The sequence below is a fragment of the Physeter macrocephalus genome, chromosome 15 (assembly GCF_002837175.3).
Source record: "Physeter macrocephalus isolate SW-GA chromosome 15, ASM283717v5, whole genome shotgun sequence".
Classification (NCBI taxonomy): domain Eukaryota; kingdom Metazoa; phylum Chordata; class Mammalia; order Artiodactyla; family Physeteridae; genus Physeter; species Physeter macrocephalus.
Window position 1 is genome coordinate 2,831,027 of NC_041228.1, and position 13,606 is coordinate 2,844,632.

Here is a 13,606-nt window from a genome sequence, read left to right on the forward strand (position 1 = left end):
GGGAGGGAGGGAGACACAAGAGGGAAGAGATATGGGTACATATGTATATGTATAACTGATTCACTTTGTTGTAAAGCAGAAACTAACACACCATTGTAAAACAGTTATACTCCAATAAAGATGTTTTTAAAAAAAAAGAGCAACAGACTATAAAAGCAAAAAAAAAAAAAAATCTACGAACAATAAATGCTGAAGAGGGTGTGGAGAAAAGGGAACCCTCTTGCACTGTTGGTGGGAATGTTAATTGATGCAGCCACTATGGAGAACGGTATGGAGGTTCCTTAGAAAACTAAAAATAGAACTACCATATGACCCAGCAATCCCACTACTGGGCATATACCCTGATAAGACCATAATTCAAAAAGAGTCATGTACCACAGTGTTCATTACAGCACTATTTACAATAACCAGGACATGGAAGCCACCTAACTCTCCATTGACAGATGAATGGATAAAGGTGTGGTACATATATACAATGGAATACTACTCAACCATAAAAAGAAATGAAATTGAGTTATTTGTAGTTAGGTGGAGGAACCTAGAGTCTGTCATAGTGAAGTAAGTCAGAAAGAGAAAAAGAAATACCGTATGTTAACACATGTATATGGAATCTTAAAAAAAAATGGTTCTTATGAACCTAGGGGCAGGACAGGATAAAGACGCAGACGTAGAGAGTAGACTTGAGGAAACTTAGAGGGGGAAGGGTAAGCTGGGGCGAAGTGAGAGAATAACATTGACGTATGTACACTACCAAATGTAAAATAGGTAGCTAGTGGGAAGCAGCTGCATAGCACAGGGAGATAAGCTTGGTGCTTTGCGACCACATAGAAGGGTGGGATAGGGAGGGTGGGAGGGAGACGCAAGAGGGAGGGGATATGGGGATATACACATGCATATAGCTGATTCACTTTGTTAGCAGAAACTAACGCAACATTGTGAAGCAATTATATTCCAATAAAGATATTAAAAAAAAGTTTAACATGTAATGGACTTATTGTTTTAAAAGGAAGGAACACGTAAATATTTAAATCCTCTTATAGTTCTCTTTTCGAATATGGTAAATATCTGTAGATGTAACCTGCACAAAAAAAGCGCTCTTTATTGTGGTCCTTAGTGATTTTTCAGCGTGAAGGAGTTCTAAGACCAAAAAGTTTGAGAACCACTGAGGTATTGGGTAAAGATGAACACTGCAGCACAACTTGTGAGGCGAGTAGCATAGCCCAAGCTTCTTAGGGTTTAACTGCCAGTGATAGAAGAATGAAAAGTTGCCGCAACTCAGTGTGGCTGCCTTTGAGAAGGAGACAGGCCTGCTAGGTGTTTGCTCGAAAAGGGATAGATGCATTCAGGGTGAATGATGGGGATAGGTATTCTGGTCCTTCTTACGGTGGTATGATTTTAAAAATATTTTCAATCCAGGGCACTTCTACATCTGTCTGCAGTGTCAGCATCTGGCACAGAGCCTGCCACACAGTGTGAACTAAACTGTTGGTTAAATGAGTGAATGAACAGCCTGCCTTACATGTGCTCAGCTCCTCAGAGAAACGTTGAACATCACGAGAGTTTTCTGCTCTGCCAGCTTTGACACGGGCCTGCAAAACATAGTAGGGGCCATGTTCCTGTTTGTAACAAAACCAGTGATCTGTAGGTTTGATCTCTGTTTTGTGGAAAAATTGGCATTTCCACATCATCAAGCCGTTCAAATCATTCTTAGTCACTGCAATTTTTGCTAAGGATGGGCCACTAACTTTATTTTTTTTAATTTTATTTTTCACTAACTTTATTAATTGAACTTTTATTTTAATGCTCAGCTGCCCTTGAAGGGTTATGTTCAGCTTCTGTCATCTATCACTATCCTGGTGGAACTGGTGGTAAAACTGGAGCTCGAAGGTTCCAGGGTAGCTCACTTCCTGCTGAAGCAGCCAACAGACATCGACCAGGTAAGCTCTGCTCTTGCCTCCATCCTAGACTCAGTTACAGTCCTTAAGCAAGCAGGAGTAATCTATTACTGTTCCCTCTGAGTGAAGGTTGAGTAATGTTTAAATAAAATATAAAATCTGCTGAGTCAGAAATCCTGCACGTGAGACATTGTCGTCTGATTCTGTTGAATATGTATTGATCTTATTGAGTCTTATCAAATGATATTAATGGATTACAATGATGGGTTGATTTCTGGACCAGTTGCATAAAATTTCATGGTAGGCTGTCTTTGAAGTTCTCTGTCTGGGTCCTTGTCATAATTTCTGTGTATTTGGTGAAGTTAGTCCCAGATGTCAATTTTAACAGCTAATTCAGGGCCCGGGGAGCTGTTTCTTATTTTTCTGGTTGATGAAATTCTCTTAATGCGTGAAGTTTGTTTTGCTCATGTTTGTTAGCACCTATGAAGAGTAAACATGCATCTTTGGAGGAGCAGAACCACAAATGCTTGTTGAATGAACTTGACCCCTTTGACCCTTAATAAATGAATTTGCCTTAAATGTTCAGGATGTAGTTGTCATACCGCATAGGTCACGAAGATAATAACAAAGAATGCAGAGATCAAGGCTATACACAAAACTACTAGGTGTTTTTTGAACCATGAGATTTTTACAGATTTTTTCCCCCCAAAGAGAAAGGCCCACGGCCGTTGATGTGTATTGGATGGGGAAATGCCTTCAATGTCTTTTTCCCCTGAATTATACCATCCCCGTCACCAGCAAAGACTGCAGAGACCACCTCTGGGAGCCAGTCAGTGTAGCCGCTCAGTCTGAATCTGGGTGCGCTCTTTGTAGAACTGCTTAGGTGAATCTTTGGTGGTCCTTGAAGATGTTTTATCATCCTTCAGCAGACCGTTGCTAACGGTTTTAGTGGGGTCTCAGTTATTGGAGAGGAAAGTAAAGCGGGCCGAGAAGTGATAGAGAAAGTCCTCAGACTGGAATGTCTCTGCTCCCTGCTTTCCTGGGCTTCAGTTTTGACTTGAGATGCCTCGCGTCGGTCCTCGCCACCTGTGTTTATCCCGCGTTGTTGTAACTGCTGTCTCTGCTATGAGATTCCAGCACTTCAAGTCCTCTTGTCCCCTCGCGCCAGCGGCCAAGTGCTAAAATATCCAACACACAGGTGACAGCTGTTTTATCTTCTCCTTAGAAGAAAGTCTGCTCTCTCTCTGGCGGTGCCTTTTGTTGAAGGTTGTTTTATTTTATTCTTTCCCTGCTATTTGAAGAGTTATAATGTGTTGAGACTGTTCTACTCATGTGATTAGTGAGACTCTGGAGCCTTTTTAGGGTGATGTATCACTTTCTCCCCTTGCTGAAGAGAGGCAAAAAAAGTTTTAAGCCTGAAAAAGTGCTCCGTCTGCAGTAGAGAACTGTCTTTATTTAGCTGTGCATAGTGTGAAACACTTGAGAACTTTTTACTGTTGAAGACAGTCTGTGGAGAACATCCAGTGAAGCTTGGATGAGAGCTGAAAGAGCAGCACTGATGGCATTTAGATTGGATATGATTTTACCACCTTTCAGGCATTAAAGGGTCCAGAGCCATGAACAGATTTGCTATCATGAGTATATATGTTGCTTCATCTTGGATATTAATTTCAAGATTAGTCAGTTTGCAGTCGCAGCCTCATCTCACATCAGGAATTTATGGTATCTACTCTTTTAGGTGAAGACCAGACAAACTGATTATTTAACATTCTCCCTTGAATTTATATCTCAGGTTCCTTTCTCACCAGCAAAATAGCAGGCTACAGATGTCATTTAATGCCCATGTGACCTGGAGCAAGTTTAATCTCTCTGTGCCTCAACTTCCTTATCGGTGAAGTGGGGGAGATAATAATTGTACTTACCTCGGAGGGTTTTTGTGAAGGCTGCATGAGATACACATATAAAGGACCTACAACAGTCCCAGCCGGTGCTGGATAAATGTTAGCAGCCATTATTATTATCAGTATTATTGTTGATTGTCAAGTAGTTTTATCAATATTATTATTGTTGATTGTCAAGTAGTTTTAAGACTTGGTAATATGAATTCATGAATAGTGTTAAAAGACTCTAGACATCTCAGATTCCCTTTACATAGTTTTCAAGATTTCTTGTGAGAAAAGGGAATTTTCCTCTCTCTTAAAACTGAATTTAGTTTCAAAAAAGAATTCTGTATGCCTATGTCTTTTTGCTTTAATTCTCCTTTTGTTTAAATTTTTAAAAAAAACTTCACTTTCTTAGTATTCAGAGTATTCAAGGTTATTCAAAAGTTGGTTTATTAAAAAATTAATGGGACATTCTGCAATCAATCCAAAAGGAAATGCTTATTGACTTACAAATATTTCTCCTTTATGGTTATTTGTACTTTTTGGACTAGCTTAATTTATTAATAGTAAGCATTATCATCCCTAATTATTGAAATAGCTATGAATGATTTGGCATCTACCCTAGGCCGGGCTGTGCTAAATGCTTTCCTTACGTTTTACCTCATAGCAGGTGTTTGAGGGTAGTTATCAGTAACTCCTTTTCGCAGGTGAGGGATTGAGGTTTAAAGAGATGGGGTAACTTGCCCCAAATCACGCAACTGGCAGCGGCAGACTCGGGGCCGGAACCAGGCTGGGGTGACTGCACAGTATGCATCCTTAATTGCTCCTCTAATCAGCCTCCCGTTGACTGGTTTCCCAAACTCCTGTGAGTTCATAAATGACTGATTTTAGTGATCTCAACCTGATGAGGCCTTAAAAGAAGAGGTATCAGTGAGAATATGAGACAGAGTGGCATAGATTAACATTGTACATTTTCACAAATGTTTTATTCTCAGCTAATGACCTAAAAAGTTAGTATTTTTTATTTTATCTCCGGAAGCACTAAAAAAAACATAAAAAATGATTACAGTGCAAAAGAGAAGTGAGCTTTGAAAATCCAACCATTGCTAATGACTTACCGCTGGTTGTTCTCTAGTGAGGCTTGTCGAGAGAAAAAGTTATAAAGACTGAACTGCTTTTATGTAGTCTTTAGTACGGAAGAAAAGATTAAGCCAGTGAAACTTGAGAGAAAGTAAAAATCTTTACTCTTTTCTTTCCTTATGATGAATATGTTAAGTTGGTTTTTATGGTTTAAGTATATATCTCCTCATTTGTGAAATTTGAATAATGTTATTTACCTAGTCTGACTGTGAGTTAGATACCTTGCACAAAGCATCCAAGAGATTCTCAGTAAAAATTTGCTGTCACAATGACAGATAGTTTAGAAGGATCAGCTCTGAATACTGAAGAGGGTGGTTTATTTCTGATGCATATTCAGTGTGTATATACGTATGATATATATGAGTATGACTTAAAGTGATAAGGATTCGGTTACTTTTTTAAAATGCAGTATGAAGTTTTTTTTTTTGTTTTTGTTTTTTATGGTTCGCAGGCCTTGCACTGTTGTGGCCTCTCCCGTTGCGGAGCACAGACTCCGGACGCGCAGGCTCAGCGGCCATGGCTCACGGGCCCAGCTGCTCCGCGGCATGTGGGATCCTCCCGGACCGGGGCACGAACCCGTGTCCCTTGCATCGGCAGGCAGATTCTCAACCACTGCACCACCAGGGAAGCCCCAGTATGAAGTTTTGATGAGAGTGTCATCCTAGTAAGATAGGGACTAGCTAAATTGTCTTCAGCTGAAGAACTTGAAGATTATTTGTACAGAATGTATATTTTTACAACTCAGAATTCATATTGCCTTGTAATCATCCACTAGAGCCTTTAAATTGCTAGGAATTTGACCACAGCCTTTACATTTAGAAAAATAAGTATTGATTATTTTCAGAGAATAAGCTTATCTCTTTTGTGATTGAAGAAAGTTTTGATTTTTTTCCTGCACCCTTAATAGGTTTTATTTATTTTTTAAGAAAGAAAATGGAAAATTTTATTCAAGCCAAATTTGAGGATTTTATAAAACTTGGGAAGAGCATCTCAGAAAGCTCTGAGAACAATTCTGCCTGTTAGAAGTCAAGACACAGGTATATGAGTTTTTTGAGACAAGAGAGCTGTACATTTAATGACGTGTTGATAGTTTACACAATCCAGATCTGAGCGTCATCATGGCGGTGGGTCATGTGTCCTCTTACAAGATAAAGACGGAACGTTATCTTTTAAGGAATTGCCTTGTTGATGCTAGGAGAATGCTGCTTTTTTTGATTGAGCAGGTATTTCTGCTGCTGGGGGAGGTAAATAATCAAAACGTTGATTTGACACCTGTCACTTTTCCTTTATAGAGGGAATAAAAGTGGAGCTCATGCTATTTTATTTATTTATTATTTTTAATTATTTTAAAATTTTAAAAATTTTTTATTTTTTAACATCTTTATTGGAGTATAATTGCTTTACAATGTTCTGTTAGTTTCTGCTGCATAACAAAGTGAATCAGCTATATGTATACATATATCCCCATATCCCCTCCCTCTTTATTTTAATATATAAGTGTTGTATTTCAACAAAATTGTATGATTTGTAGTTAAATGCTCTTTGGGAAGTATTTTGCAAGACACAGATTACCTACTGTTGGAAACATGCAGACATGACTTCTATGAATATAGAGCTACTACAGCTAACTAGTGTAAAACAAAAGGACTAGGAGAGCTTTGCTGCTGATTGCTAGAAGGATGGATCCTGGGTCTCAGTCTCCCTGTCTGTAAAATGAAGAGGCTGGACTGGATTCCTTCTTCTAAGATTAGTTTCCATGAGCCTATGTCTTTTGTTTATATTCAGGAGTCTTAACAATTTTAGATTACATACTGAATACCACTCCCTTCCCTGAAGCAGAATTCAGTTATGAGCTAGATAAGCTTTTAGTTATAGGCTCTGAGCATCCTATTTTTAAAACCCTTACTGATCGTTTCTTATTATATAGGCAATTTTTGTGTTGTATCTTTTACAGCAACCTGGACAGCCTTTTTGGCCATAGGTGGCGCTGTTGCACCTTTTAAAAGTCTTAATTTTCTTGTTTGTGGAAGAAGACTTAACCCACGTTCCTTTAATTTGACTTCTTTGTTTAATGCTTCAGGATAGCACAATGTCCATTATGTCTGGATACCTGGACAAATTATTCTAGTTATATCTTATCTTTATTCTGTCATCTCAGTGTGAAAATTTCAGACTTGCTGTGCAAACAATGGCGAAATTGTACTTTTCTTCCAGTATTAGAAACCAGTGAGCCATGATTTTATGAAACAGATAGAAGTGGTCCCTGGAGCACCTTAAAGCTGAAAAATGTATTGAACTCCCTGAGTATTGAACCCACTGCTGTGTGTTAATTAGTGGGAGGTGATTTGGTTGCTGTATGAAGGAGCGTAGTTTTTTGACTTGGGTTTGAATGCACATGCTACCACTTAGCCATGCGAACTTGAGTCAGTTCTTTCTGAGTTTTTCCCTTGTCTGTAAAATAGGGACGCTAATATCTGCTTCGTAGAATTGTGAGAATAAGAAATTATGTAAAGTGTTTAGCACAGTGGTTATCTCAAAAGAGCTCAAACCCTTAGCTATTGTTTTGTATGAAGCCATCTTTTTTTTTTTTTTTTTTTTTTTTTTTTGCGGGGCGCGGGCCTCTCACTGCCGTGGCCTCTCCCGTTGCGGAGCACAGGCTCCGGACGCGCAGGCCCGGCGGCCATGGCTCAAAGGCCCAGCCGCTCCGTGGCATGTGGGATCCACCCGGACCGGGGCACGAACCCGTGTACCCTGCATTGGCAGGCAGACTCTCAACCACTGCACCACCAGGGAAGCCCCGGGACATACCTTTCTGAATCTTGTTAACATGTTTAAAAATGATCATAGCTAATGATAAGCAGGACTCTTGAACCCAATTCCTCTTAGGGTATGTTTTGCCATCATGGGAAATTACATTCTATAGAGAAGGCTAATTGGGTCTCGTTGATATTTGGATGGTTTAATAGATGATCAAGGCTTTCAAAAGCTTCTTGATAATAATGAAGTTAACTGTTTTGTGTTGTAAACTAACTACAGAGCTACCTTCTAGAAGTTGGAAATCCTTAGCTTGTGAAATGTCCAGTAAATCAGTGTGTGTCTGTGTCTGTGTGAAGGTGTGTGTGTGTGTGTGTGTGTGTGTGCGTGTGCACGCGCGCGCGCGCATGCATGCGTGTGATTTTAGGAAGGAGAAATAAGTTCCATATAGCCTTCTGATACCTTTCTTCTCCAGGCCAAGGTGTGGGCGTATATTTATACAAATAAATTGATATTCTTCTGTCACTTGGCTTATTTGTGGGAATAAGAAATTCTCATACTTGTTTCAGAAGAGTTAGGGAGCATAAGCTTGGAAAGTGGGAAGGGAGAGAGATAGGGAAGCACTTTACAGTTTGTGCAGGATATGAGAAATAGTTTTTCTTTTCTTTTTTTCCTTCTAAAGCATAAAGGCACTGAATTGTAACATACTGTTACTCAGAATTGCTTTTCTGATCAGATACAAGTGTCTCAGATTTTTTGAGGCTATGTGAATTATGAAATGTGATTTAGCAGTTATCTTTAAAAGTAGTTTTGTTTTTCAAATAAAAGACCATAATCTGTTCTTTCTTCCAGGGGCACAAGAAGTTCTCATTGATCCAGGTACATGATCTATGTGCTTAGTTTCTTTTGGTTATTTTTTTAAGTGCTTGTTTCATGGTGGTGTGAATGAATGGTTAAAATTTCTGGATTATGATCTTTGGAACATACTGATTTAAGTAACTTTAAATCAGAACTGTTACAAACCTGATTGTTGTTTGTTCCTTGTTTCATGGGGCACCCTATTGATTTATGTTGTTTATTGAAGAGGGAAATTCTTCCTCTAGCATGGTTAAGTGAATGATTTGCAGTGTGCCTTTAAAATTCTCTGAATGCATTGAGCATGCCTGTCCAGTTAATTTTGAATTTACTTATAGTAATGACTTTGCTCTGATTCTGTGGCTTATGCTCCTCTCAATGTGAATTTGAATTCTTTGTTGCATTTTGTATGTGTGTTCTTAACAGGGAAAGACATTTTGCATTTTTTACAGAGGTGGGTTTTCCTTTCACCTCTTAATGCCTTCTGTAATTAATACAGCAATAATCTCTTTTATTGCAGTGCTTAATTATTTCATAATGAGCTCTATTGTTTTCTGCCTTAATCGGACAATGACAAAGAATAATAATAATAATAAATGAAAAACCTCCCTTCCTTTGAAGGATGGAAATCAGATGGTCATGCTTACACATGCTTTGTGACCAACACATTTACTTTCATCTCATTGTGTATCTTGATTTTGAAATGAAATTGCTTCAGGTTTGTAGATTTTTGTTTTAACATTTGTGTTGCATTCTTTCTCTAGGCTGATGTTTCCTGATGGAGCTTGTGGAAAGTGTTTTCCTTCCTAGAGGAAGGAAAACAAATGTTTTGCTTTGTTTTTAGGAGACCTGAGTTGCTGATGAGAAAGCAGTTGAGAGTGGGCTGGGGAACTGAATGATACTCCCTCACCTCCCGTCCAAAACTGATGAACGATGAAATCAGTGTTAGATGTATTGGTATTTGAGCAATAGAAGTTATCGAGCCCAGACTGGCTAGTTATGCCTGATGGAAAGTACGGGATTCACTTGCAGGAGAATTAGGTGCTTTACCAAGTAGAAGTAGCTTAGAGCTGTCAGAAAAATCAGTCATATGTTGAGATTGAAAAAAGAATATAATACTTTTTATTTCTGAAACTTTTCAAATTAAGGTTGTATAGAGCTGAAATTGAGTTTCGAGTGCTGGGAGTAAAGTCAGGGCGGTTCTGTGGGGCTATTGTTCAGGGAGAGGGTGAGGCTGGCAGGAAAGGACGCAGAGCCAGGGTTTGGCATCCCAGGATGCCCTCTATCACGGTTCCAAGTGAGAAGCGTGCAGACTCTATCTTCTTCCGTGAGGGAGAGCAAGGGGAGAGTTGAGATTCTGGCCCCCCACCCCCCACCACACACACCCAGTTCGCCTGGAGCCCTTCTAGCCTCTGCTCACAGGGCTTGTCCCAGGGCTGGCCGCAGCCTTCTCTTCACTTGCCAACGTCTCATCTGCCTTTCAGACATTAGTCTTTTCTTCTCTGCCCTTTAAACCCTGGCACATGTGTTGGTGGGGAATCACTTCACGACTCCTGGGAGCAGTGTGCTGTGACTCTCCTTAGTCTCTGCTAGTGTTCTCTCGGGGGTGGCAAAATTGTTCGGCTCTACAGAAAACCCAGCCCGAAATTGTATCACTTTCATTTTATTTTTGAACTTTAAATGGATAAATTATTTGAAGGCAGCTGTTTCAGAGTTTTTCCTGCCTGCTCTCCCCACAACCATTTCAAAGGCCAGAGGAGGAGTTTGACCATCTTTGGTTGTTTGGTGCGGAGGTGGGGAAGAACTTCTCCAGTCATTTCTAGCAGCTCAGCTTCCGAGCCCTTGATGGGCATTTGAAACAGAACGCTTCTTGGTGTCACACTGTTGTTTATTGTCATTTCTGAATATTGCGTGTTCATTCAACAGCTGTTTCAAGTGAAGTGATCTTTTGTCCAATTTCAGTTAACTCAAATTTGCTTTTCCCATTTTAATATTGACGGGCGTTTCTTCTTCCTATAATTGAAAGTTAGCAATTTGCACTTACTACGTGAAGGCACTGGTCCGAGGTGCTTTTGTTTCTTAACAGTTTTAATACAATTTACCCATTAAAATATACAGAGGTTTTTACTCTATGACCAGAGTTGTGTGTCACCATCAATCTGGGACATTTTCATCACCCCAGCAAGAAGCCCCATACAGATTATCAGTCACCACCCATTTCCCCCATCCTTCCCCAGCCCCAGGCAACCACTCTTCTGTCTCTGGATTTGCCTGTTCTGGACATTTCGTATAAATGGAATCATACAACTTGTAGTCTTTTATGACCAACTTCTTTCACTTAGCATAATGTTTTCAAGGTTTCTCCGTGTTGTATCACGGATCAGTACTTCATGTTTTGTTTTTGCTGAATAATATTTCACCATATGGATAGACCACTTTTTGTTTACCCCTTCATCAGCTGATGGACATTTGGGTTGTTTCTACTTTTTGGCTGTCATGAGTAATGGTGCTGCTAACATTCATATATGTTTTTATGTGGACATACGTTTTCAGTTCTCTTATGTATATGCCTAGGAATTAGAATTACAGGGTCATACGGTAACTAAATGTTTAACTATTTGAGGAACTGCCAGATTGTTTTCCAAAGTGGTTGTGCTCTTTTACTTTCTCAGCAGCAGTGTATGAGAGTTCCAATTTCTCGATGTCCTCATCAATGCTTGTTATTAACTTTTCTTTTTTTTTGACAGTTCTGTAACTTTACTTAACAATCAACAGTTCTCATCCACATTAACTGTCTTTAGGTTTTTGATAATGGTGACAGGTACATAGGTAACCAATGTACAGAGCTTGTTTGGTGCATCTTAATCTTCATTATGTTTTCTGGACAACTGCACATGGATACAATACGGGACATTCCTTATTCCTTTGGCCCAGACAGTTCTGTTGAGCCTGGTGTCAGTGCGCACATCTGGAATTCCCACCTCCTTCACGGCAAATTTCCGGATTTCTCTGAGTGCTGGAGGGGCACGCTTCTTGAAACCCACTCCAGGGATGCTCTTGTGAACATTGAGAGTGTATTTTCTGGTCATACCTTGTTGACGGCAGACTGGCACTTCTTCTTGCCACCCTTCTTTGCTGGAGCCATCTAAACCCAGTCGATGAGAAGGCTCAGAGTGGATTGGGACAAAGCCAAGCCAAGTCCTCCCTCTCAGCCGGCCTATGCAACTGCCCTCGGGGCTCCTGGAGCCCCAGGTCGGGGTGTTATCATCTTTTTGATTATAGCTGTTCTAGTGAGGGTGAAGTGGTTTCTCCTTGTAGTTTTTTTTTTGGTTGTTGTTTAGAATGGAAATAGAATTTTTATTTGTATTTGTAAGTATTTGTGTACATTTACTAATGTTAAAATATCATAAAAGTTTGCCATAATATATATATTTTTTTCTTTTTAAAAAATTTTTATTGGAGTATAGTTGATTTACAATGTTGTGTTAGTTTCGGGTATACAGCAAAGTGAATCAGTTACGCATATACATATATCCACTCTTTTTTTAAGATTCTTTTCCCATATAGGCCATTACGGAGTATTGAGTATAGTTCTTCTTAGTTATCTATTTTATATATATAGTAGTGTGTATATGTCAATCCCAATCTCCCAATTTATCCCTCCCCCACCATCCCCTGGTAACCATAAGTTTGTTTTCTACATCTGTGACTCTACTTCTGTTTTGTAAATAAGTTCATTTGTACCCTTTTTTTAGATTCCACATATAAGCAATATCATATGATATTTGTCTTTCTGTGTCTCATTTTACTCAGTATCACAGTCTCTAGGTCCATCCACGTGGCTGCAAGTGGCATTATTACGTTCTTTTTTTACGGCTGAGTAATATTCCGTTGTCTGTATGTACCATCTCTTCTTTATCCATTCTCTGTTGAGGGACATTTAGGTTGTTTCCATGTCCGGGCTATTGTAAATAGTGCAGCAATGAACATAGGGGTGCGTGTATCTTTTCAAATTATGGTTTTCTCCGCCTCCTTGTAGTTTTGATTTGATTTCCCTTATAGCTATTGACATTGAGCATCTTTTTCTTTTTCCTTTTCTTTTTAAAAAAATTACTTTATTTATTTATTTATCTCTGGCTGCGTTGGGTCTTCGTTGCTGCCTGCAGGCTTTTTCTAGCTGCGGCGAGTGGGAGCTACTCTTTGTTGCTGTGTGCGGACTTCTCATTGTGGTGGCTTCTCTTGTTGCAGAGCACGGGCTCTAGGTGCGTTGGCTTCAGTAGTTGTGACACACAGGCTCAGTAGTTGTGGCTCAGGGGCTCTAGAGTGCAGGCTCAGTAGCTGTGGCGCACAGGCTTAGTTGCTCTGGGCATGTGGAATCTTCCCGGACCAGGGCTTGAACCCGTGTCCCCTGTGTTGCCAGGCAGATTCTTAAGCAGCACCACCAGGGAAGGCCTCGAGCATCTTTTTCATTGTGGTTATTGGCCATTTGTACATTTGCCTTGAAAAATGTCTTTTCACATCCTTTATCCATTTAAAAAAATATATCTTTATTGGAGTATAATTACTTTACAGTCTTGTGTTAGCTTCCGCTGTATAACAAAGGGAATCAGCTAAGTGCATATGTATATCCCCATATCTACTCCCTCTTGTGTCTCCCTCCCACCCTCCCTATCCAACCCCTCTAGTTGGATACAAAGCACCGAGCTGATCTACCTGTGCTACACAGCTGCTCCCCACTTACATTTGGTAGTGTACATACGTCAATGCCACTCTCACACTTTGTCCCAGCTTACCCTTCCCCCTCCCCATGTCCTCAAGTCAATTCTCTACGTCTGCGTCTTTAAGTCTTTCTTCCTGTCCTGCCCCTAGGTTCTTCAGAACCTTTTTTTTTTTTTGATTCCATATATATGTGTTAGCATACGGTATTTCTTTTTCTCTTTCTGACTTACTTCACTCTGTATGACAGACTCTAGGTCCATCCACCTCACTACAGATAACTCAATTTCGTTTCTTTTTATGGTTGAGTAATATTCCATTGTATATATGTGCCACATCTTCTTTATCCATTCATCTGTTGAT

At 39.7% G+C, this 13,606-nt stretch overlaps 1 protein-coding gene and 1 pseudogene across 6 annotated transcripts in view; one reads left to right on the plus strand and one right to left on the minus strand.

Moving 5' to 3' along the window:
• TRAPPC9 (trafficking protein particle complex subunit 9) overlaps positions 1-13,606 on the plus strand; it is a 532,255-nt gene that overhangs the window by 24,641 nt on the left and 494,008 nt on the right. For 4 of the 6 annotated variants that reach the window (XM_055091306.1, XM_055091308.1, XM_055091309.1 and 1 more), the window contains exons 4-5: positions 1,809-1,937; positions 8,525-8,551. In XM_055091306.1, coding sequence (XP_054947281.1) covers positions 1,809-1,937; positions 8,525-8,551 — 156 coding nt within the window. The remainder of the gene's footprint in view (positions 1-1,808; positions 1,938-8,524; positions 8,552-13,606) is intronic. The other 2 variants (XM_055091307.1, XM_055091311.1) reach the window with 1 other exon arrangement.
• On the minus strand, positions 11,296-11,697 carry LOC112066407 (60S ribosomal protein L31-like; annotated as a pseudogene).